The 26,928-nt window shown below is 39.3% G+C and overlaps 1 protein-coding gene across 16 annotated transcripts in view; it reads right to left on the bottom strand.

The window, feature by feature from the left end:
* CDC42BPB (CDC42 binding protein kinase beta) overlaps positions 1-26,928 on the bottom strand; it is a 95,118-nt gene that overhangs the window by 44,818 nt on the left and 23,372 nt on the right. For all 16 annotated transcript variants that reach the window (XM_065063412.1, XM_065063411.1, XM_065063415.1 and 13 more), the window contains exons 2-5: positions 21,180-21,271; positions 9,153-9,236; positions 5,553-5,648; positions 1,027-1,175 (exon numbers count right to left, since the gene is read on the bottom strand). In XM_065063412.1, coding sequence (XP_064919484.1) covers positions 1,027-1,175; positions 5,553-5,648; positions 9,153-9,236; positions 21,180-21,271 — 421 coding nt within the window. The remainder of the gene's footprint in view (positions 1-1,026; positions 1,176-5,552; positions 5,649-9,152; positions 9,237-21,179; positions 21,272-26,928) is intronic.

Below are 26,928 nucleotides of genomic sequence, written 5' to 3'. Positions count from 1 at the left end.
CTAAAATATAAACATGTGAAGAGGCAAATGGATCTGGCCAAGATGTACCTGCCAGGTCACATACAATGCTAGGATGAAGTACACTTCCGAGTCGGGACTTTCAATGACCTATCATGAACCTACTCATATGGCCATAAGCAGTCTTCAGTTAACTGAAAAACCTCACTACTCTCACACTCCATATTTTCTAACTTCTCTGTTTACTGAAGTGAAGCTATAAAGCCAGCACATAAAGAGACAACTGCAAAGGTTTCCAGAATTAGCATAATTTTGCTTTCTCATTAACATATCACAGTTGTTAAATCTGAAAAAAGAAAGAGGACAGAAATTCTCACTTGGTCAACCCTCTTGCAACAACGAAACAAAATATTTATCAAATGCGTCCCTTGCACTACGCACAGCTCCTCTAAAACAGTTCTCCAAGAGGAAGCCAAAAAAGAAGCAAAAAAGGTGTACTCCACCTTCCTGACTTTTTTCCTCTGACAGAGAATGAGGAATATTATATATTCTTAACTACTACAGAACACAACCTAAGTTAACGCGATGGTAGGCATGGATCCAGGATGTATATTCTGTGTGCAGAAACAATTAGACTGGCACATGCCCACTCATGACAAAAAACATTCGAGAATGACCTCAGGTAAATAGATGCACTGATGTTATCATGGGCTTACTGTGCATAAATTTTGCAGGATGTCTAAACATTTCCAGAGAAGCCAAACTGCCTCAAACTTCTCAGTTGGATTGGACCAAGGCAGATAAATATTCTTAAAGTGAACTGAGAATAAGTCAAGAAGTCTGATTAAAAATAAAAGCTATAGTAAAAGGTTAGTCAGATAAATGTCATTGCTTCTAATATCAATCCACCAAAACTTGATTTTAAAATATAATACTTTATACAGCTATTATACAGTATATAGTAAAGAAGCACCCACAGTAGTTTGCCTGTGTATACATAGCAATAACTTTAGGATTAACTTCATATAACTATACATGTATTTTTTGCCAAGTGAGACGGTATTTTACCTGTGCACATAATGCAGCTCATGTATGGAATGTATAGCAAGCACCATTTCACCAATGTAGAACCTAGCCATATCTTCAGGAAGCTTGTCTTCAAACTTACTGAGAAGTGTCAGTAAGTCACCACCGACATAGTAGTCCATCACTAGATACTGAAAAGGGAGAAATAAAGCAGTCAAGTACTGAGAGACAGCTGGTAAGAAAGAAAAAGTTCATCAGTTAATCCCTGAAAAAAACCCCTTCCACTAATTTTTTTCTGTGCCTGGGGAAAGCAGTAAAAATTGGTAATCTTTTGCATTACATTTATTTGCTTATTTAGTGCAAAAAGATATCGCATTCCTTTAATAATCACAGTAAGGATAACCACTGCATTCAGTTATTACTATTAAAAAAATCCAACAAGATACAGCAGCAAACAACAAATAAATTATTGTGAGTTTATTTCTGTCTTAACTACAGTGCAGCTTAGTTTAAAATATGCGTTTCATTACTACTTTTAGTTTTGGTACCATTTCAATACTCCTAGTGGTTCCAACAGCAGGACTTGTCACATCAAGCACTTCAAATACTCAATCCTGGCACATGCCACATCAGGGCTGCATAATGTTGCTGGCAGGAGCCTGATGACACTGTGCATTAGGGATGCCCATGACAAGCCAAAAGCACTGGTCAGGGGCACCACAGTGGGGAATTTGAAAAGCAAACATCCATGTTCTTTTGAATATATTTCAATGAAAAAGTAAAGAGCCTCCTAGGCAAATCAGCCACTATCCTGTCCATGGAAAGGCCCAACACATAGGGCAACATGAAAGAAAAGGACTCAGACTTGCTATTTGTTTCTCCTATCACAACACAATTATGTTTTAGTTATTTCCTAGCAGTATCCACCTAAATCCAGACCATCACCTCAAGTATAATTACTTTACCTAGAACCACCAGTCTTGAGCCATTTTGTTCAATGATTCCCAAGATGACTTGAGATGTGGTTTTAGGAATAACTTTGTTTATTCTGAAATTAACTTTTCAAAGCAGTTATTTTATTTTCCTCCTCAAGTTAAAGCAACCTACAATCCACTGTTCCTGCCACAGACTCGTCTTCTACACGGTAAGCAAACTAAAAATCAGAACCCAAAGGAACATAAAGTACAACACTAACCATTTCCACACTATCTTTTGGCTTAAAAGAGCAACTCCGAAAGGCATAGGTTTTGATATTTTTCTCCACCTTATTCAAATTATAGCTTAATCTGATAGGCAAATTTTGTCACTTATGTTGAAATCAATCAGTCTGGATTGCACAACCCATCAAGGAGCTTTAAACATGTTGGAACACTGTATGCATGCAACAATTATGTTCGAAAACAAAATGCTACAGGCAAGAACCAGCAATCTTTTAAAAGGGATGTTGCATTAAATAATTTTTTCTCAAATTCAAGGCTAAGAAAGCTTATAGAGCTTTCTGTGGGAGCTGAAATATCCTGCCTGTCCAAGAGACAAGGCACTGCGCTTCCCTTGGCTCCCACAGTGTTCATAGCTCAGCAAGAACTCAGCTGACCCATGAAATGAAGCACTTGGATGAGAGGAAGATGGTGAGACCTCTTCTGTAAGAAAGTCAAATTTTATTCATCTTCCAATTCACAACAATCTTCTTGCCAGGAGGCACTTCTCCCTTCACATGGGGTTAAAGGCTGTTCTGATGCTGAAATCTAGAGGTATTGCATTTCTTCCAGGGAAGTGGCTACACCAAACGGGTGGAGAGTAGTGGGAAATCAAAGAAAAAAAAAAACCATCAAAATACTCTCATGAATACTCAGAATGAGACTGGGAAAGAAAATTTTCTGGTAAATCACAAAAAAACTCAACAGATTGAACCTGGAAGAGATTAAGAACTTCCAGGTCCCATACACATTTCTAATATTCGTGGACTATGCTCCACCTACACCATATCTGCTTCAGCAATATCACCAAAGGCTTACTTAACCCTTCGAGACTCAAATTGTCTCTACAAAAACTTTCTAAGAACCAGAAGAAAGCCATGCTAGCATTTCTGTGTAATGTCATTTAAGAGTCAGCTGGTTAGGAAACACTACCACATGGTGTATTTGCCTCTAAAACATTATAAAACTACAGGAGCAGAAACAGAAAATGAACTCCAGAACATACACATTTTGTGGAATTTTGTGTTTTGTGCTTATATTTAAGTTCTGCATCATCACATGCTGTACTAATATTAAATAGAGGGACTAAGCCCCCAACTACTTCCAGACTCTTCAAGGGCAGCTACTACTTTTCTACCTTAACATCTTACCTTCTCTTTATTTGTCTCATTCTGAACCCTTTCTCATGCAGCCAGAGGAGATTGGCAAAGCCCCACGGGTTCTCTCTCTGCTTCAGGGTTATCTTATGTTGATTTGCATTTAAGAATCACTAACTATAATGCACAAACATCACTGGGAGTAGCTACCAGAACCTGGAGCTTTCACTTTCAAAGGACTGATGTTCACTCCAGGTGGGAGAACCAAGCTCTGTTGCCTGTTCTTTTTTTGTTCTCAGCTTTGCATTCCATTCTACAAGGACCAAGGATCAACAGCACAGCTAAAAAGTAAACCAAACCTGCCCAGGTTGTGTAACATTGCAGAACTCTCCCAAGATGTGGGAAAACACGGCTATAAACTTCTTCAAGCTGAGCAGAAAACAGAACAGAGATAATTTAGGGAGCCACTATGATGTTATGGAAGAGAACCTCCTGTCCAGATTTCTGGAATGAAGTAACTTTCTGATGTGTTTCATCCTGTGCAATCTGTTGTAGGTGAACCTGCTTTAGCAGGTGGGTTGGACTAGACGATCTCCAGAGGTCACTTCCAACCCCAGTCATGCTGTGATTCTGTGATCTTTGCTTCATGCACCATTTCCAATGGAGTGACGGAGATGCAGATCTACTCCATCTGTGAGCACCAGACATTTACACAAGGTGCATGCTGAGTAACAAACCAAATTGGAAGGCAGCATCTCCGCACATGCAGAACCAGACCTGAGGCAAGCGGGGAATCTGCTGACTTTGGCTGCCAGGCAAAGTTGTTGCTTTCTTGGATACTGGATCTTAAATTAGATGCTAGATGTCTAAATTCTGCTGGCAAGTGAAACTTCAACATCTCATGTCTTTGGCAACTTGGGGAAAAGAAATGTATTATAGTGCTATAGCTTGCTTGGAACAGATTTGTATGAAATGGTACTAACAACACTAGATCCCTCTCTGTAGTGTCCTTACTACTGCCTGCTATCTTGCCCAGCTGACCATTTGTTCTTAGGTAGCTCCTTTTTTAGAAGCTACTTGGAAATATCACATTATAGGATGCCTTAGGTTACTTTTATTCATGTCTGAAAGCTGTTTGGTTCTGCGGGAATTTGAAATTATGAGCTATCTTCACAAGGCAGTGCCAGAGGCAACTAAACTTTCAGAGTTTGAAATCTGGATTTATCACAAAGCATTCAATAGAAATAGCCTGTAAATTAGGGTCCAGGAGCCAACTACTTATTTGCTCACAATGTGCTTGTTACTCTGAAAATACTTTTAACATGACAGTCAAAATAATCTGTTTCATTTCAGCACCTGTAAAAAAGTTTGAGTATTTTCTGCCTCTTTCATAACGTTAGTTTCTGAGCTCATTGGCAGCCTTTTATCAATACATTTTTTTCTTATTTATAATTGTGACTTGCTACTGTGGTACTATTTAAGAAGTATTAAGAAGGTGAAAACTTTGACATTATAACCATGTCAGGTGCTACAGAAATAGCAGGTTTGCAAACCCGGCCTTAAGCAGCCACATGGAAGTTGTGTGGTTCAGATATTTCAGTATGTTGAGGCTTTACTGCCTTTGCTCCTGACCAGCACTCTCCTGACTTCTGTGACTAAAGTAAATGTAGCCTATATGTTACAGTTCTAGCAACCCATCATCAAAAAATGTAATAGGAGTAACGACTTCCTTTATAAACGGTTGCTAGAGTCTCTCAAAGTAGTTAGATGACCAATCTGCTGATCTAAAAACATATTTTATTTAAATGTTTTTAAGAAATAGGCTATTTTTCCTGATGCTTATAAAATATCATTTTTTAAAATAAAATGTTCAATTACTTTTGTCATTTTTAAACAAAATCTTGCTTCAAAAGATATTCTGAAAGTTTAAAATAAAATGTAAATATTTCTTATTTTCACAGAGTTAACACCTCCCAAATTATTTAATTGCAATGTTATCCAAAACATTAAATTTAGGTGTGATATATTTTATACTAGGGCAGATAAGTTAATTTAAGGTGCTTAACTATATACACTATAGTACTACACAACTTTCTCAGTCTCCTAGAGTACGGGCAGTCCTGTGAAGTTTTTCTTCAAGGAAAAAAACAAGAGTGTTGTAACACTGCTGCAAGGCATGAGATGGACTGTTTTATTGCATTAATATCCTTATATGTACCAAAAATGAAGTTCTTCCATAACCTAGAGCTTTTATTTGCTGACGAATCAAACATACCAAATAGTTCTCATCTTGAAAGGCATAGTGCAACGTAGTGATCCACTGACAATCTCCATTCACCAAGACATTCCTCTCTTCTCGGAAGCAAGCTGTCTAAAGGAAGAGAGGGGGGAAAAGCCATTGTCAACATCAACAAGTAGTTTTCACAGGATGCATATATATGGATGCTTTATGGGATTTAAAATTACGGAACAGAGGTCTCTATTCATTGGAACTCAGTCAGCACAAGTGACGAGCGAGGGAATCTCTGCAGGCTTGTAGTCAGGCATTCAGTCACTCTAATCCTGACTGAGACCTTAAAAAAAGAAAAACCAAAACAACAAAAAAAAAGCTACCAGCACACAACACACACCTCTCAAAACACTAAACAGTCCACAAACCCATTCAAGCAACTTTGAATCTTTGTTCTGTAATGTATTTTTGAAAGCCAGAAAAATTACAACTTGTGACTGCAATCTGTAGCAGAAAGATAATGGCTCTAGGAAAGTAAGTCTGGATCTTCTGAAAAAGACCTTTGTTAAACCAGAGTTTCATGTACACTTTCCTTACATTACAGTTCCAGATACTGCCAACACACTGTAAGAAATAAGCAGATTTTATTGTTACTGTCTTATCTTTATTCTGTATAGTACATTTTCATTTTCAGTAATCTTTCCTCTACTTCAAATAGCACACCGCAACATTTCAGAGAAACAAGCTCTGTGTAAGAGGTCTTCTCAGCATCTTTACATAAAAACAACTTTCGTAAACTTCAAACTAGTCCTCCTTAATAAAAATATATTAACATTTTTATTGGATCAGAACCATCAAGTTGCAGACCTTGGGACTCTTCCACTACTCTCAATTCAAAGAGCCATTATTAGGATTTTAGGAAGCCGCAGATTCAAGTGTTTGCGTTCTAGATAATAACTGTTTGTTTGTTGGGGTTTTTTTTCCATTACCCCTCGTCCAGATGTTTTAGAAAATGTACTATGGAAGGAACATGCCTGGGAAGCCCCAACCTTACCATGTACTAATTGCACCTTATAAAGGTATCTCAACCATTTTTTCCCCTAAGGAAGCAAAAGTCAATCTACATTTCTACTGAAGACAACCATACTGTGGCCACGTTGTAAAGTTAGTAATTATTGGTGCAAAGAGATGTAAATTGTAATTAAATGTTAACTGAGAGTGGCTTAACGGTTTATGAATGTAAGGCCGAAGTATCACTCTACAAAAAGTTTGGCAGCAACAGCAGCTCCAAGTAATCCTACCCCCTGCCCGCAGCACCAGAGCACAGCACTTCTCCGCTCTTCTGGCACCGGGACGTGAGGAGGCTGCCAACACACCAAGCTAGTTTGTTTATTTTCAAAGACATCAGCTCCATGATCCAGTTCACTGTGCAACCTCAAATAGTGAGGGAATGTTACAAGCACTTCAAAACCAGTAATGCTGCTGAACACTTTGCATCATGAATGCAATGTTTAAAACTCTCGTCCTCTGCTTAGCCAGCTCAAAGGGCCTTGAGATGTGTTTTGGAAACACATGACAGGCGACCTCATTGGCCAGTCAGGACTCATTTGAAACTGTCAACAGTAAAACACTAATGACTATGTGTTTTGCTGTCAGAACAATGAATACAAATGGTCCACCTTATCAGCATAAATGGTGTGCCTATTTTTGTTTGCAACCCATATACGGATGTCAGTTGATATTCACTAATTTTTCCTGTACTTTAGTGGCTTCCGACCATATGTTTTTTTTCCTGCAGCCAGGACACAAATAAGCAGTATTTAGATAACTTTTTGTTATGTTTAGTAGTCACATAAAACAGACAGAAACCACTATAACAAGTGCTTCTCAGACCACTCATACAGTGGATAATAAAACACCTGAACTCTGCTTTTCATGGGAACTGCCCACTTCAGAGGCTACTATATTCTTAGAAGCTTCATTTTAAAAACTAACTAGTTTTACCACAGTCAGGAAATTTTAACACCCAGATGTTTTATGAACTTGATATGCAGGTTATAAATTCTTGCTTATCCAGAAAAACCAAATCAAGCGAGCAAACCGAACAGGAAAAGACAAAGGACAAAGGGGAGAAGACAGTTCCTTTACCGCCCTTTGCAGACGGGGAAAATCAGTGGAAAGAGAACTTCGCTGAACTGTTACTTGTCCTAAGTGTGTACTGGGAAAACTATTGCTCATTATACATCTTACTCGGTGGATAACCCCTCAGGCAGGCGAGAAGTGGATGAGGGTTAAGAGGAGTTAGTCGCATAATTTGAAGATAATTTGTAAACACCTGTCTTCTCAGGACACCTCTACATGTAAAAGTTTCAGCTATTTAGGTAGGCCATTTAATTAAGTCACTTGAAAAATGAATGAAGTAAGCCAGCATGGCTGTATTTCCATTAGAGTATGGGAGGCCCCCGCAAGCATTTGGGTTTAAAACAATTCCACACTGACCAACAAATTAACCTAACTGAAATCTGTGTATAAAGGATGCTAAATTTCCCCCGTACAGGGGAAGGTTTAACGCAGAACCGCTGATGCAGCATGGCCTAGAGTGTGAACTTTCGTGACAGCTCGAAGAACAGCAGAGTGGCCATGGCTGCTGCCGCTTGTCAAGAGCAGGGACGGATGGAAGGAGAGTGGCTAAATCAGGGAGAAGCAGGGGCGAAGAGGGGCTTAAAGAGGCAGGAGATGTATTCACAGGAAAAGAGCTGGCACTGACTCACTGCAAGGAAGGGAGGGACTAGGAAGGACAGACTGAGGGGAGGAGGTGTCAGGAAGGGGACAGCGGAATGGGACAGGAAAGGTCAGCAGGCTCAGCCCTCAGCGAGCAGCCAGCCTTTGCCCCACATCACCACAGCTGCAAGTGCGGATGCACTGCATGTTATTTTACCCTGAAATCTATTGCTAAATACCTGCTGACTTGTGTAATACTACACTTGTCATAAGATTTTCCTCTACCGTGCAAGAGTAGGTATCCCAAGAATGTCTTACTTCCCATAGCACATTCTTTGTAGGTCTGTCCTTAATCTGTGAAGTAACCATTCACATTTACATAATCTGTTGTGACAATGTACATCTCCTTTCATCAAAAATACCCTTCTTAAACAGATTTACCTTCTTAACACACTTTGTTTCACAATCTGAATCTGTGATTCCAAAATATTTAGTTATAGATTCAACAGTTATATAAATCCTGTTACAAACTGTAGGATGCAAAGCTCCTTAATGTATGCCTTCTGAATGCAGTCACGTTTTTGTATACAGCTGTGAATGTCACAGTAGCACCAATCTCAGCTTTCATGTAGACTTCAGCTTGCCTTTATTGTAAACAAAAATCTGGCCAATAAATTCAGGGTAAGAACTAGGGCAGACTGTCTGGTAAGCGAACACACAGTAATACTGAGAACAACAGATGCCTGGAAGGGACTGTCAGACTTGATTGCATTAAAACAGCTTAAGAAAAAAAAAAAAAAGGAAAAAAAAAAGAATGAAGCTCCTATGGTCATCAAATAATTCTTCCTAATCTGGAACACCTTCAATGTAATTTTCCTAATGCAATTTAAAAAATTCTTTGTGTTAAAGAACCATATTACTTACCTCTGCCCTTTTAAGCATTTCCCATTTATTTAGAATTTTCATGGCATAAATGCGCTCTGTACACTTCATTTTAACAACCGCAACCTGAAATAATAAGATATCTTTATTTAACAAAAGTACGGTCAAAGAAATACAATATTTAAATACAATAATTTAAATACAATATTTAAGTAGCTTAATATTCACAAAAAAGCACAGTCAGAAAAATACAATTTCCAAACAGCCTAACGTTCACAAATGAATAAAAGAAGATACTAAGGAGTCATCAGCGATCAGCTCACACATTGATAGGTTGAGTCTTTGCTCCTTCTATATTCCTCCTACATTACTATGTGCACAACACGCCATGTGTGGTCAAGTACTCATGATCAAGTACACGGGGATGATATAGGAGGAGTATGAAGCCTTTCATATGAAGATGCATAGTAAAGCTGCATTGTTTGCCAAGAACAAGAGATGCTTGTCCCCGGTGCATTCAGCCAATGAGGCAACATTTAAAAGGGCAGCCTGAGAAAACAAGAAAGACTGCCGTAAATAGAAATACGCTACATTTGACTAATTTGTTTTCACATTTCAGGGTTCAGAAACTTGAAAGATATTTGCAAATGAACATGCTTTTGTGTACTGTATGCAGGTAGTTAAAAAGAAGAAAAACTAGTATGCATGTACTTATTCATTGTTTTGCTTGAAGCATTTTACTATGCATCCTGTGCATTAGACTTGCTTAGACTGGTCTTTTATGAACAGTAGCTGTGCACATAGCTGGACAGTGGAAAAAAACCCAAAAGAATACAAAAACTTCAAGGCTTAGGAATGCAAAGACTTTATTTTGACCGAGACTTGTATTCTCCAAGACCAAAACTAATTCTTCTTGTAGTAAAGCAATAATTTCCACAAAATTCTTCCAGTTGGCAAAATAAAAGCAGGCATTACAACTAAGACAGCAACATTTTCACAGGACTATACATGGACTCCTTGAATATCTCTGCTGCTTCTCAGCTTGTCTCAATTTCAGAAGTAAAAAACCAACCAGCTTTCATTGCTTCCAACAGAGCTCTGCATAGCAGTGAGAAAAATAACAGGAATCATATCAGCTCATCTCTTCTATTGCTTTAAAACTCTTATCTATAAGGGATTTGGGAGCTACAGCCGCTCTAAGAAGACATGGACTAGAAAACAAGGTTGGAATAGTGTGTCAAGCAGAGGAACACTATACAAAATCAGAAGTCTTGAGGAGTGAAGAAGGAAATACAAAACCTCCCTGCACCTCGCCAGTAAAGAAGCTCCAGGTAAGGGACAGGGGGATGACTGCTCCTCCAGCAACACAAAAAAATGGATATTCACATTTAGATGGACACCTTACTTTGCAGATGCACATCTAAGCCTTCCACCCTTTGGCACGGGCAGCTCCACCAGGTCACGTAAGGGATGAGAGACACCTGGTACACACCTGCACGCAGGGTCATGTAACAGAAACGTGTCTTAAGGAAAGGATGAGCAGGCACCCATCAGTGGAAAGACAAAGGAATCCGGCCTTAAATGCAGCTGGGAAAGACACAGCCCCAAGAAGCTTCTGCCCACAATGTAGAATATCCACAGCTACATTACATCCCAGTGTCTCCTGGCCTACAAACACCTACACAGACACTGCTTGTGCTGTGGGGGAAGGATGGGTAAGACGAGAAAGTCTGAACCAAATACACGAGGTTGCTTGGCAGATGCAAAACTGTTCAACACTGACCTTCAGTAACGGCTTAAAAGGCTTAGCCTTGCTCCCAGCCTCATCGCGGCCTTGCAGCTAAAAGCCATTGTAACAACCTCTCTCTGTACACTTAATGGAATCATTACCCTGATACAGCCGAAGGCACACTCTAAGTCAAACGGCACATTAAAAGCTTGGAGGAACTGCAAGATGTTGACATTACCTGCTACACATTTTAAACTCTGTTCCATACAGAACACGATGACTCAGGAAATACCACCATTTCAGTGAAGGGACAGACCAGAACTGAGGACAATTACCTGCTGCAGATGAACAAAAGCTTTGGGGCAGAAGCAATTTGCAAGCGCAACTCTGCGAGCCCTGAAGAAGCAACACTCGAGTCTCCTTACACTGCAACACTAGAACTGCTCAGCCATTTAAGTACAAATATAGTGCACAAACCAGAACCCAGATGAGCATCTACTGCACTTTATCCAAGGCCATTGCTGTCTGAAAGCACTGCAGGATGGCCAAAGTTTGAAGCTTGCTGAACCACTGAGGAATGACAAGAGTGTGGCACTGCAGAGGACATGCACAGCTGAGGGCTGTGCAAATGTTAGAACATAGTAGTAAATGAGAACAGGCCTGGAAAAAGAAAAAAGGAAGCCAGATCTGTAGGACCTATTTAGCAATTCCCCAGTTGCTGCCTATATTGGTGCTATTTATTTTCAACTGAAAGGACTGCTTGAAAGAGCCCAATTTAAACTTTCTGGAGGAAGATAATTGTCTTCTGTGGAAGAAAGAGCAGAATTAATAAAAGGAGAGTTGACTCATATTTTCACATTAAGTGGTTATTTAGTTATGGCACCAGTAAACACACTGCTGCTTTAGTTGTAAGGGCAACGGTGGGACAGCTTCTTGTGCCAGCAGAAAAATGAATGCAAGCATACAGCAATATAGGTAATTCCCCAAGAATTTTATCTCTGAAAATGAACCTGAAAGGTACAGAAGATGCCTCACAGAAGTAACAGGATTTTGACCTGACTAGACCTGACTCCTCAAGCAGCTCTAATCCTTACGATTATTTTTAAGGAAACAAAGAAGGAGAAATGCAAAACCCAAACTTCATCGACATCTGAACTGAAACAGGGAAGCACAAACTAAATTATGCCTTGATAAACTCAGTACTATTATAAACAAGAATATTGGTGCAATAATGCAGAGAATTGTGCACCCTTTGTTCCATAAAACACCTCAGTGTTTCCTTGCGTTAGCTTTCCTTCACGTTCTTCATCAGGTGGCAGTATTTCTAAGTTTACATTTGTCACGTAATGCTTTGGCTGCTTCTGAGATGCTGTGGTGTAGTTGTTGTTTCTTGCTTTTGTATTAATTCCTCTTCCTCTGGCATACCTCAAATTCAATTGCAATAACCACACTGATGACCACTTTGCAAGATGAAACAGAAACTCTCCTATTGCAGTTGTGCTAACCACGCAAGATGCCAGGTTTTAAATATGACGGCTCCTATACTACATACCAGTCCACCACGTCTACTAACATAAGAAAAAATAGCTGGTGTTCACAGGTATTTCAAAGGATGCAGATTTGTCAACTGCTGTAGATGTCTACTTTAAGAACAAAAGCACTGCTTTTATTTTCAAAGTTTAAAAGTAAAAGATCAGGATTTAATTTTGATGCTCACTCTTCATTTCCAAAGCTATTACAACTTACACTGTAATGAAAGTTAAAAAAAAGCATGTTAAGGATAATAAAAGGAAAAAAGACACAAGCAGAGGTATAAAACAGTTTCTGAAAAAGAAAATTTAATAACCTAAAATATAGCAGGCCTGGAAGAGATAACAACTCTGACAGGCACACAAAACCACAAATGTTGCATACAAAATGAACAGAGAACAACTCTTTGACAGTTCTCATTATACACAAATTGAAAAGCATCAAACAAAATAAAAAGGTAGTAAGATTAAGGAAGTCTTATTGTCGCACCACAGTTTTGAAACTCAGCTGCAGGCTGCTGTGAACACCTAAATATTCAGAAAGTATTTGAGTACATGCTTAATACCTGAGTAACACAGATAGAAATCTCAGCGACTACTGACCACTGGTTACAGGTGTGGTCAGGGGGTGAACCCTCAGCCAATGGCAGCTGGGAGGCTTCAGCTTTGCTCTGTCCTTGCATTATTTTCCTGTACCTTTCCAGGTGTGGCCAGAGGGATGGGATGTGGGCTAACTAATCCACACACCTTTGACCCAGAACAACTACCTTTGATACCTGTGTCAAATTAGTGAAATCAAAACTTAGCCAACTTGTATCTCATTACGCTAGGTCGGAATGGAGAATCAGGGGTTCCAAATACTCAGGAATCACAGAGTGGTTTGTTAGAGAGATTTAGGTGATTCTGTTTTACCAAGTCTTAAAACACTGACAAGGAAAACTCCAGATTCAGGGGCTCCTCCACCACCGCACCCCCTTACAGGGAATCCTGTATGGGTCTAAGCTGTCACCAGCTGATTTGATTACTGTCACTGTGACTCGTCATACTCAAGAGTCACAGGAACAGGGACACTGCAATAAAGTATGTTGCCTCAAGGACCTCTGAAAGCCTAATGAATCCTGGTGCCTACACTTCAGTCAACTTTAGACATATTTACGTCAAAAAAAATGTATGATGACTGGGGCTAAAGCATAAGCGAGAGCCAAGTGTGGTAACTACACGCCACAACACCCTAACTATCATATTTTTATTACTTCTGCCATCCATTTCAAAGCTCTGTTTCACTTGTACTGCAATAAAATTAAAAAGAGAACCAATATTTGTAGACTTTGGCAAGAGCTAGTATTTTGCTTCTTGAATTGTTTTGTAGAAGTATTTTGCTGCATTTTGATCTTCAAGACCCGCTCAATATTGTCACGGCTGCAATGTCCAAAGCCATTTGAGGCCAAGTTCTGCCTTTCCTCATGCCCTGATAAAACCTACACGGTGGGAGTCTGAGTCAAATCAGCCTCTGCAAACACAACAGAACTTCCCACCACTGTACTCTGCCCTTCGAGTGACATGACCAGCATTAATAAGCAGCATCAGATTACAAATTTTCTTTAATGTAAATGGTAAGTGTGCTGTAAGAAAGTGCAGAAATCATTTAAATCCAAGACTGGATTTCCAGAAAACAATTATGATAGTTAAAAAAAAGACTTCTTGGAAACCATGCTGGCATTAATTTCAAAGCAAAGATTAAAAAAGCTAACTAGAATGCTACTCATGCTTACAGCATGTTAAACTTCCAGGTAAAACTTATCCTCAAGGACTGGACTTTCAGGAACAAAGTGAAACTCAAATGCAAAGAGTTCTCAGCTGAAAAGAAGAGGAACACAGACACAGAGGCGATAATCCTCATGCAATCAGCTCGTTACGGCAGGTAGATAAGAAAAAGACAAACAGGACTCTGGAATTCATAGGGAGATACACACCACTAGGGATGGGTAAACATTACTGCCTTGTAGAAACAGACTGGAAACCCCCCCACAGCCACACCTCAGAGAAATAAACTTTATCTGAAGCAGGTGTGAAGGAGGACTATTGAGACCATCAAGGAACTAAAGAGCCTCTCATACTATCCTGGGAACAAAAAAGGCTTTACTTGTTCAAAGAAAAAAAGAAAGTCAAAAAGTGGATATGATCACCACCTACACATAAAATCGGAAGGAAGGACATCAGTAATAAGGATGATAAATTATAAGATATCTGCTTAGGCTAATGGACAATAACATTACATGGATAAAAGAGTGTAAAATTACCATGGCAGGAATTTGGAATGACTTTAGACATTTGAGCAGAGATTTTAGACAAGCTTTTCGACAGGGAGAAGAGACAACATGTTATTTCAGATGTAAACAATTTACCCGTAATGTCTTATTACCAGATTCATAATCAAATATTGCAGCCATTTCCCTCAGTTAAAGCTTGTATATATGCCATTTTTACTCTACTATTTCTGTCTCATGCTATTGATACCTGGGACACTAGCTACTGAAAAACAACTGCAGGAACTGCCTTATCCTCCTGATACTCTTGGATGTGAAAAATCTTTGAAATATAGCTCATCAGTTAACGGTTTTAATACTGCATCTTTGAGGAAAAACTGGTCTGGACTGCTCTATCAGGATTTTAAGCCTATTTTACATTTAAAATGAGCAACCAGAGTGTCTTTTGGTAGGGTTCATACGCCACGGTGCACATTTTCAAAGAAAAATCTTTTTTTTCTTGAACACACGGTATTGATCTCCATGTTGTGTAAATAAGAAAGCACTTACAAGTGCCAGCCAGAAAGGTTCTGCAAAAGAAGAATAAAGGCGCCAAATAACACCCAAGCTCTTCCTCAGCAGTCGGGGGGTGGCAGAGACAAGTGGCTGGTCTGGCAGCAGCACCACAATGAACTGTGTCTCTCCAGCCCCTTCCAACCTGCTTGTCACCATAGTAACTTGGTGCTGCCATACAAACAGAGAGTGGGGAGGACTGAGATAGCAACCAGCTCTTTTGAAGCATTTTCAAAACAAAGCAGCTTCTTTCTTTGTCCATTTCCACAGCAGAAAATAACCTGCTTTGATTTTTTTTGGTGAAGAGCACAGTGTAGAAAAGCAAAGCTAATACGTCTTCTGCATCGTATTCTGAATGCTTTGATTCTTTGAATAGCTCAATGAAAATGTCATATGTTTTGTGCAATACTTACACATTCTGTTAACATACAACTTAGGAAGGTACAGTCTCTGCTGGGTACCTAATACCATTCACCAAAGCTGCTGAATAGGTGAAACAGCCTTAATTGCAGTCTGTAGGCTCACTGTGCCCCAGGTTCATTTCTCTAAGTATATAAAAACATTAAACTCGGTACTCTACAGCTGCGATTACAGGGTGGAAAAGGCGCAGACACCTCTGCATGTCACTGCCAAGGACAACTGTCTGCAGGAAGCTTAGGTTTTGCATATTCACTCTGGGTCTCACTTCACCCCTAGCCAGTATATTCCTCATCAGGAACCACATAATTTATCAGAAACCTGTGCTACACAGGGGATCAGCCCTGTTGTCTCAACCAGTATTTATTTTCTTCTCAAAACACATTTTTACGTCTTTTGATTCCAGCTAAGATTCTGACTAAGCAACCTGAGTTGAGGTGACGTACTATTTCTAAACACTACACAGATCAAGTCCGTACACAACAAGTGTTTATATGAAAAGTTACTTTTAATCCATCCAGAGCAGTAATGCTTAGGTGGGGCACATTAAGAGTTTTAGTTATTTCTGTGCTAAGCAAGACCAAGCAGTTCCACCCTTCCGCTGGAACCACAGTGAGTGTTGCTCATTCGAGAAATCCTTGCTAAGAAACAAGGGAAGGAAAACAATTGTTCAGCCTCATGCTGCCAAATTTCCAAGAGGTGTCAGCCACGTCATACAATCAGGTTCTCAAACAAGGTACATCTTGACACGGCTCTTCCTTCAACAACTGCTCTTCATTGAAACGTGCTGATCTACAGCAGCGTGCCTAAACGGTCCTTTACACAAAATGAGGAAAAGTGATCTTAAAGACTTACAAGTGCATTACCAAGAGGTCAGATGAAGCTTGCAAAGCAACAAGTGCAAATATATAGAGCCAGACAGTCCCCACAGAGAGGATGCTCATGCTGTCCCTCTCAGCACACTGCAGCAATAGTGCTCCCAGCTCCCCCGGTGTGCAGGGGCAAACACCGAGAACCCGGCAGGCGCTGCTTGGGCTGGCCTAAGTCTCTCAGGTAATCACAATCCCACCAAGCACAGGTTCTCAGGACATTATTTCATTTCAAATAATGGTCCAGGGTGTTTCTAGACAGAAGGAGTGGTCAGGCACATGCAAACTTCAAGCCACAGGTGGGACTGGGTGTTTTTGGTTTGGTGTGGTTTTTTTAAAGGTCTAAAAGCTGGAGTTTTCCATTCTGTACTCATATTCTTTAAATCTTCTTCTAAAGAAAGTGTATTATCACTAGTTATCCAAAACTTCACCCTAGAAAACATTCTTGTCTACAAAGACAGACTTCTACATTAGTTTTATTAATAGAAACCAGAATTAAGATTACAGAAACCCATTTTAGTTCTGATTTTATTTCAGGAGGCTTTTTAATTATTAGTTTTATTCCTCATGGAGGTTGCACCTCTGCACATGAGCTATCTGCCTATATGACCCACAAAAAAGAAAGACTGAAAGTAACCGAACTACTTAGGAGAAGTATTCCACCCAGCTAGGAATGCACCCAGGTGAATACAACACCCTGGGAGATGGGGAAGAACCACAAGCAGTTCTTACAGCTAATTTATATGCTATTCTAGCTGTCATGCACTCAAAGAACATGTCAACATTTTCTGCATGACTATGAAACTTCTGAAAAAATTAAATTATATTCTCAAGCCAGTGACTCCAGGAGTCAGAGCCTTAAATATTGCTGTAAAGGATATTCAGACGTTCAGTTTAACCTGCATGCAAAGCAGCTGGCTTAGTTTATGAGAAAAAGGAGAACCGCATGTTTTGGCAGGTGGCTGGAGAAGAAATCTCCAGGTTCTGAGCTGGGCTATTTCTGTCTTACCATAATAATGTGAACTTTACAGGTTTTTTTTTCTCTTGCTTTCTCAAATCTCCCATGCTATAAGAACTTTCACTTAGGTGGTTTTGGATTACCAGTTGGGTTTTGTTTTCATATGACTTGAAAACTTGTAAAGAACCAGGCTGAGTTCTGCCAGTTTGAAAAGGAGAAAGGAAGAAAATGCTTTGACAAGCCAGTAAAGATATGTGCTGGTGGTTATATCAATCTACCTTAAATCAGAAACTGATTTTGCAGTTGTGTTCACAAGGACAAGCCCACATGTGGTCTCAGTCCTCTCTCTGGTCAAAGACCATGTTTCCTCGGTTTACATGTTGTGTGGCAAAAATTGGCCACTGATCCTGACTCATAGCTAATATCATGCCTTTATTTTATCTTTCTTCAAAGCTACTGATTTATGAAAACTTTCTTTGGTAAGACTAAAGCCCCTGGCATTCTCCAAAAAGTCCAAAGTAGCTGAACTGAGAAGAATGGAAAGTAGTTTTCATTCTTTTTGAAGTCTGGCTTGTTTAGCTGTTTAGCGTTTAATTCAAACTACTTAATTCTAACATGAACATGTTTAGTTTAATTCTGATTAATTTCTTTATGCGGTCTAACAAATATTTTACAGGTATTTCAAAAATTTATTCCTAGCAGATAGTTATGGGGCTTTTTGTTTGCTTTTTTGTTAAACAAGAACTAATAACCACTAGAATTCCATCACCTAATTTCTAACATAGTTCCTACGTATGTATGAACGTACCATGGAAAAATTACTTACAGCTCCTCTATTCAGTTTTCTGAAGTGCTTTATCCAAGTCACTCTCCAGAAACTTGATTTTATTTTCTTATTATGAAATTTCAACCCTTATGTAATTACTATTTTATAATGCCAGTAATATTTGGCAGCGTAATATACACAAGGGTCAGAGGATTCATTCATAAGCAAAACGCATGACATATTCTCTGGCAAGTGGGATTAAAATATTATGAACTTAAAATCAATGATTTCTGCAAAATTTAAACTGATCAAAACATTTCAAGCTGCTACAACTATAAACCAAAACTTCTATAATTAAAAGAACAAAACTGTGATATTGAGAGATAACTAACACCACTGACTTTGTGAGTACTCAAAGCTCTAACAGAAGGATGAAATTAAGATACTTCCTCATTTTACTTTTGTGAAATTTCATTTCCACTGGAGAGGATGAGATGTAAAAATTGCTTTGGTTAAGTCTGATGCTTTTTCAAATGAAAGAATATGAAAGACATTGTATAAAAGATACAAGTTTTGGATGGAAACTCTTATTAATAGTGTTTGGAGTGCCTGAATCAACACTTTAAGACTCTTGATCCAAAGCTAAGAAATATCATCCTAGATGCCCTAGCAAGTATAAACTGAAGACTCTTGAAGTTCATATAAATACTTCATCTGCTGTCTGATTTCCAGTTGGTCAATTCCTTAAGTGGAGAAGAGCATCTTTTTGAAAAAGAACAGAGCAAGAACTATGGAAAACAGCCTGCCCTTAAAGTTATGCTGTGTGAAGGCATTCCCAACACTGACTCCATCTGCTATAAAGGGTTCCCTTGACCTGAAACCATTTTTGATAGCTATAGCATCCACCAGTCTAGTTCTGAAAAGATCCAGAAACCACCTCTAATCCCACCAAAAGACAAACTGCCAAAACACTAATCCAAAATTCTTTAGGTATCAGCGGTCACAGCCACCACAGCAAGTAATTTGGCACAGCAAGACCAGAACAACAGAAGAAAGGAGCCTGTGCTGAGCCTTCCCATCTATACTGTGTGCACTTCAGGAATTGTGCTTCACACTGTATCTCGTCTGGTCAAGTCAAACCCAGTGATTCTAATGTATTGTTTGGGGCCAGAAGCACATTTGGTACACACCTGGAACAGAGGTTCTGGTTCAGTTTCCTCCATAAGAAATCCAGCTCATGTGCATCAAAATGGTTCTGCAGTAAGTGGGGGAACTCTCTTCAAAATGAACCTCTCTGCTCAGACCTCTTTTTGAGACTGAATTTGTAGCTTTCAGCCCTTCCTTAGACTTATCATTTTATTTCCCATTTCTGCTTTTTCCTGACAAACTCTATGCAGTATCTTTTCTAAAAGCCCTGTTCAAATAATACACATCAGCTAAAAACACTCAAGTGAAATAAGCAACTGATCCGCATGCAGTGTTTCCACTACCCTGAGATAACACTTCCTTTTTTGTAACAAATGTTGCAACTCAAGTTCAATATCCACTAGATAGTGAACTTTTGTCTTACAGGTCAAGATTTTACCACTTATCTGGACATTTTACTTAAAATGCTCAAGTACCTTCAGCAGATATGCTCACAATGATTTCACATGAGCTACATGTTACTTCATCACATCATTAGATGATGGCACAGATGAAGAGATGTTCTTGAAACACTTATTTTTGTCTCAGGTATCCACTTTCCTCAAAAGACGTCTTGGAAGTAGCTTAAAATGACATGCATATGAAGCTATTACTTCATCCACCACCACACGCATATGCACACAGAAACCTCGTTGCTTTCTGAACCTGGGTCGAGTAGGTTCCCGGCATTTTTCTAGCTTTGTTTCTGGTCTGCCTACGGTATCTCTGTCCCACAATCAAACCCTATGTGGAAGAGTCCAGGGCACACGCCATGCTTGGAAGGAAAGCCCTGCACGGCACACAGTTCTGCTCTGGGGAGACAAGAAGAGATGAAGATAAGGACGCCCAGCCTTAGCCACGGGCAACAGCAGCTGTAACCAAGTGATAATGAGTTGAAGTGAGCCACTAATGGCTTTCACTACATTTTACTTTACTGCGGCACAACTTAAAAGAAGCTTCCTGAAAGAAATGTAAGGGATTTTTAATTTTAAAAATTCTCTTGTTAATAACTTCTTTTGCTGGCAGCTATGGCTTTAGTCACATGTACTTAAATGCTGGAAGGGCTTTGTCTAAGGTTTTCCAGAAGTCTCAGGTATGCTGTGCGTACTGGAGGGGACATGTTCATGAATGCTTTTGCCAGTGGAAAACCCTATCAGACTTCTATGACTGATGAGACTTTCATCAAGCACGTTAAGAAGCAAAGCTTCAGTCCAGGGTCCTGGGACTAGCAAGTCCTCAAAACACAAGGCGTTCCTATCATCCCAGCATGATTCAACTTGCTGTCCGAAAAACAGATCCAGCAGCCTTTGATCTTCAAAGATGACAGAGAAGAGCCTTTGAGGCAGCCAAATGCGTCTTTTTGCATTACCAGATTGCTACAGAGAAGAGCAGATGGGTGGAGCAGCCTCTGCGTTCCTGCCATAGAAGCAGCCCAGTTCTGTGTTAAATTACAGCAGCACAGAAGAGTACATATGGCAAGTGGGAGAAGAGATCCCAAATTCAGCTGTGCAGCTGTTAGGTGGGACCACCCTGCCCATATGCACACCAAGGAGACACTTGTTTTGCTACACTGAAGTCAGAAGGAGCCAGTCACAGAAACAGCAGAACCGGACACTAAATTCCCTGCTCCAAAGGGACCTTTCACTAGTAGCACCTTGCTACATCCCACATTTTGAAGTATTTTAATACATCTGTGCGAATCTATTCTCTTTAGGACTAGTACGGGTCAACTGCAGCAAAAAATCAGATGCACAAGCAATGAAAGTTACATTACTACAACAAAGTAAAATCTCTTACCTCACCAAATGCACCTCTTCCAATCACTTTTATAATTTCAAAGTCATCTCGATGGAGTTGCATTTCCTTTACCAATTTTGTAAATGGTTTTGCTGTTTAAGAAAAAAAAAAAAAAAAAGAAAATTCAATTACGAAGAGAAATATTGCAAGCCAAAAATAATCCATAAACCAGAGGTACTCATTGCATACCCAGTGCAATAGGAGTTTTTCAACTACTATTAGACCTATAGAAGGAAAAAAAAAATAATTACACTACTTAATTAACACTTAGAATTTTTTTTAAAGTTCAGTCCTATGATTGGTACTGCCTTGATGCCAGTGAGTAAAGAGCAAAGTTGTCTTTCAGAAGGATTCCCCCCCGGCTTCTTTAGGGTTTTGTGAATCAGTGAAGGACCGAGTGGAGGGGAGGGAGCTGATTCATCACTGGTAAACTCTGGAGAAAATCTGCCCTATCCTTCAGCCATCAGAATAATTCTCTTCTTAAGCAGAGTTCAGCTTTACTTTTTATTATTTCATCTAGTACGAGCTAAACCTTTAACAACTTGCTCTCAAGAAAGCTGTCTCTACTCAAAAGCAATGAAACCATTTCCTACGAGATCCGTGGCTAATTTAAGATTTTTACTTTGAACTATCTTTGCTGTGAAGCAACATTTACCAGATCTGAACTAGACCAAGTATTGAAGGGCTGCAGCCTAAAAGATGCCCAGCAACTAACCAACCTCCACCTACTTTGTTCTCGCAGTCCCACTGGACTCAAGACATTTTTCAAAATATCTGATTGATGAGTTCCACTGTACCTGCAGATCACATAAATTTTCTCCTCTCTCGTTCCCATTCAGAATAATGTCTTTATTTCCAGCATATCATAAGATGAAGATCACTGTTTAGATACATTTGTTACAATTCAGTGCTCTGATTATGAAGGTCAAATCAATCAGGAAACACAGTGGCGCAAGCTGTACTGCACAAGATCAAGTATGGTGTCTGCGAAGATGCTTATGCCTCCAAGCACACAAAAAATTGCTCTTCTCCACCTAATCACAAACATTATTATACTAAAATTTCTGAAGTTTTTGAACAGTTTTAATTTTTTCCATTTGTAACTGAATAAAACATCACAGAACTATTCGTTGTAAATCAGCCCACACTCCCCCTTTTACCTCATCTTATATTATGATTAAGCTAATGAGGTATAAGCCAGACAGAATTCTTACAAGCGGGGTCACTGCCTTAGCGATGTATTTCAGATACTAACACAAACAAACCCAACCTCACAGACACACAGAAGATACAGAAATCTGAACTAGAGATTACAGACTGCAGTAGGAATTCTAACCAAGAAAGCCTGAAAACCTCTCAGCAAAAAAAATCATTTAACAGGTAATAAAAAGAAGAAATAGCTGTACTGGACAATAGCCATGCGGCTTCTTTGTACTTAGCAGAGGTGTTACTGAAGAGGTTTCCTCCACAAGTAACACCTCTGCCAATGAATGTTTCCTGTCTATCCAAAGGATGAAATTTAAGAATGAGACCCTACTAGATTTTCTGCTTGATTCTGTCTTTCAGCTGGGCAGAAATGCCCACCATAGTGTCCCCCACCACGAGGCCATTGAGATCATCATCCCCCCAAAAACCCAAATTGTTTCTAACAAACTTACCCAGCAACACCAACTCGTATGATTTACGAGACCTACACCAGTCCAATCAGACACGTATACAACTAAATACCACTGCCAACAGCCGTCATACACACTGGTTATTTTGCAAGCTTCTCCTGCCTCCTTCCCTTCAAACCAGGACAGACTGAGAAAACACAACTATAGGTAAGAAATGAATGTAAAAGTTCTGTTATCGAGTTACGGATCACTACTACAGAATGCAGGTCATTAGATTAATTTTGCCAAACACCAGATTTTATTATTATAATTCAAGGAGAGGGTCAATGAAACCTAGTCATCTTACTTCTGGCAGATACCACTAACCCAAGTATAAGACCTTTTTCTTTTTCTTAAGAAATAACCAATTTTATCAATAATGCTACTTAGTAAACAGAATACCAAAATTGGCTTAAGTATTTATAAAAAACCCTGCTGCTGTTAAGTTGATCCCAAGCAACTTCCAAAGCAGAAAGACACAAATCCATGTGAGTTTAAGCCATCTTGTATGTATGTTAAAAAAAAATCCCTTATTTCTAACATTTTTCTTGTTTTGTAAACTGGTGACAAAATATTTTATTATTTTGCCTACAGTTCTCCTTGCTTTGAAGTATATCAAACTTCACCTCACTAAAACTGGGATTCGGTTTAGAAATGCATTAAGTTGTATTAAAGCAAGTGAATTCAATGAGCTTTATATTTTAAAAGACAATAAATATAACATATCAAGCAGAGCATGCACTTAGCTTTGAATAAACAGAAGGACATTAATGCTGCCTTTCTTGGAACTGTGTCCTTCAGAAAGGAAGAATCAGCAGACCTCATTACCACCACTTCAATTCAACAACTGCAAGAATCCTAGGTTGGTCCTGCTCCTTCCATTTCAATTGGTCAACTGAAGTACTACATACTAAAATGAATTGGTTTAATACATGTAAATGAAAAAAGTATTACCTCCTAAAAAGAAGTTACTTTTTAATTATTGTTGGCTTTTAGCATTCAGCAGGTGTTGGTGTTTGGAAAACCCACAACTTGAGTGCTTTGTCTCTTGGAAAGCTCAGCACCAAACATGAAAAAGTGAACGTACAGAAAAAACACTTAAATTAGATAGGACTTCCCCAAAATAGAAAAATTCAGGTCTTTGTCAAGACATCTAAGATTCATTAAAAGTAAATAAAATTTGAGGATAAAACCTAATATCCACAGAAGCTCATCATCACAGAGACTATCACAGAGACTACGCAGCAGATCACTGCACAGGGGAAGCAAGAAACCAATAATTTGTTTAAGCTGACACTTAATGTATCACCATTTTAGAGTAGAACCCTGTTCGCACCACGTTGTAACCTGCTGTTTCTAAGTACTGGATTGCACAATTTTTACCTCTTAGTAAGTTAAATCAAAAAATATTTCCAATTTGCTTTCCTGCTCCCCCAGGAGCCGCTTGTCCCTCAACCCTCCGACATCCAGATCAGCAGCACGCACACAACTGGCAAAACTGAGAGAGCAGAAACTTGCACCAGAAATCATCAGGGAACTGTGTTTGCTGTGCTTGCCAGAACAATGCCAAGTGATATACCCACCACTATATACTGGTAAAAAGCTCCAGTTTCTTGTTTCACATATCACTCTTTTATAAATAGGGAACTCAAAGCAAACTTCTCTCCAGATACTGGAAAGAATAATTACACTTTACCAATTAGTTTTGATCCTAATATTAAAAGCAGAACTTATGATTTGGAGTTGAGTTAATACTCAATGAAAGCATTTCATCCTGGCAAACAGAAGCATTAGCTGTACTGGGGGTTTTGTTGGCAGAGGTTACTGAATTTTGTTATATATACTGTTGTCAGGGTAACATTAGCTGAGAGTAATTGCGAGAGTTTGTTTATTCATGACTGTGAGGCAGTAATCAGAATTTGGGATAGGCGTTGTATGTGCAATACATTCGTATGCATCACTGCCTTTCCTCTCAAGCTGATTTTGCATTATTGTACTCAGACTTGTTTGGAAGAAGGGTGTATTCCATAAGGCCACACAATAAAAAAAAAAACAAACACAAAAACACAAAACTCCCCACAAAATCAAGAAATGTATGCTCTCAGGAATATAATATAAAACAGTAACAGTCAACGTTTTGATCAATATTCATAAGGAAAAATAAATGCCAGCATTTATTTCTTCACCAAAACAGGGTATGTATGAAAGCCATAATTCTCCACCCACAAACTAATTCTATTCCAATCATATTCTCCTCTTCCCCTGATAGATGGGACGGGTATATTTTGTTTGCGCAAAAAGAAAACATCAATTTGAATAATTTGAAAACGTAATTTGAAGCCTAGTCATAGGTAAATAGGTTTATGATTTAGGTTTGCGAGCTGGTGCATCTACACTGCAGCCAATTTATATTATGCCAGCTGATGAAAGATATTTGCAGACTGTTTCAGAATGACTAAAAGCAGCAGGAAACGCCAGCAGAGAGGATCTGACACAGCAGGTTGGGGACCCTGCGCTGCCACCCCAGGAGTGGGTGCGTGTGGCCTCTGCCGAGGCCGGAAGCACACGGCAAATTCCCTGTCATTCCTGAGAGCAGGTCAGGGAAGGATGGCACTATTGTCAACATCACCCTCCACAGAAATAACAGGACAACTTTTCCCAAGCCAGAATGTGGTTAAAAATGAGAAAAGTTGAGGTACGTTTTGGATTTTAACCTTCTGTTCAGATTCTGAACCATTCCATTTACGTCAATAATTTACTCTCTGGAATCACAAAAGCTGGCACCTTTATTTGGACCACCTTTGGACAAAAGACCACCCGCTGGGTTTACGATAACTACTGCTTCAGTGGTGGAGTTACTCAATGGCTCTAATTTGAGGACTCCTGTGTATTTTGTTAGCCAGTGCAAGTTTCCAGAAATTCAGAGTCACTGAGTCATGCTGCCAAACATTCAAGAACATCTGATGTTTTGAATCATTGGCAGTTTCAAGTTTTAAATAAATGTGAGGACTGGAAGAAAATAATATACAGACTTAGAGGTCTCTTTCAACAATTCAGGTTGAAAGGGACCTTGGTAGGTCCCTAGTCCGACCTCCTGCTCAAATCACAGTCACTATTGATTGCAGACCAGGCTACTCAGGGTTTTTCCTGGTCAAGCCTCAAAAACTTCCAAGGCCTCTCTGGACAACCTCTTCATATCCTGGACTGCCCTGCACCAGGCAGTTTCAGAGTTGATAACTGATACTGTAAGTGATTTGGGCTTTAAGCCATTATATACCATGACGATAACTTTCAGGTAGGTCTACCCAGAAGGTATGTCCAAACTGTCTGGTCATACAGAAATTCATCTGCCACCACATTCTCTTTATCTACTCATCCTCTTTATAAAACATTGTGGTAGGAAACTATGTGAATTGCAAAATATTCATGTCAGGGAAACAACAAAATGACGCAGATAATTGTCTGTGGAGCCATACTCCCAGCAGGCAGATCCAATATTTTATTTAAGATGTTTTCTTTGGAGGAAGAACATGAAAGAGCAGTGAGTTTTACCATTTCCCTCAACCATCCCTCTTCACTTACATTCTAGAAATCAAGTAACTTGTTTGCCCTTTGTGCACCCTTTTCAAAGAAACAGCATTCCTGTGATATTGCTGCTAAAACAGCAGGCTGACAGGTTTAACAAGTTAGTGCTTGTATACATGTCTTGGGAGATACCCACACCCAGGTAGCCCCAACCTACTTACTAGGGTGATAAATACCTGTTACAACCCACACTTGAGGTTTAAAGAAGGACAATCCTCTTGCTACCTGATTGTGAAATTTTCCCTGTATTTTAGAAAAGTAAATTTTTGTTATTTTTTCCATCCTTTGTTGACTCTGCTCTTAATATTTCCAGTTATAGATCTTTGCCTCCCTTTTCCTCTGCTGGCCTGTTTCCTCTCACTGCCCACCCCTGTGACTGGCTTTCTTCAGTCTGGTTTCCTACGGAAATAAGGTACATGTGATCATACTCCTTGGCAGTCAGAGTTCATTCCTCCTACCCAGTATATTAATATTTTGATCCCAGTGAAGGCCCTTTAACAAATTTCACT

This window comes from Columba livia, chromosome 5 (genome assembly GCF_036013475.1).
Source record: "Columba livia isolate bColLiv1 breed racing homer chromosome 5, bColLiv1.pat.W.v2, whole genome shotgun sequence".
NCBI lineage: Eukaryota > Metazoa > Chordata > Aves > Columbiformes > Columbidae > Columba > Columba livia.
This window is presented reverse-complemented; position numbering and strand designations above follow the sequence as displayed.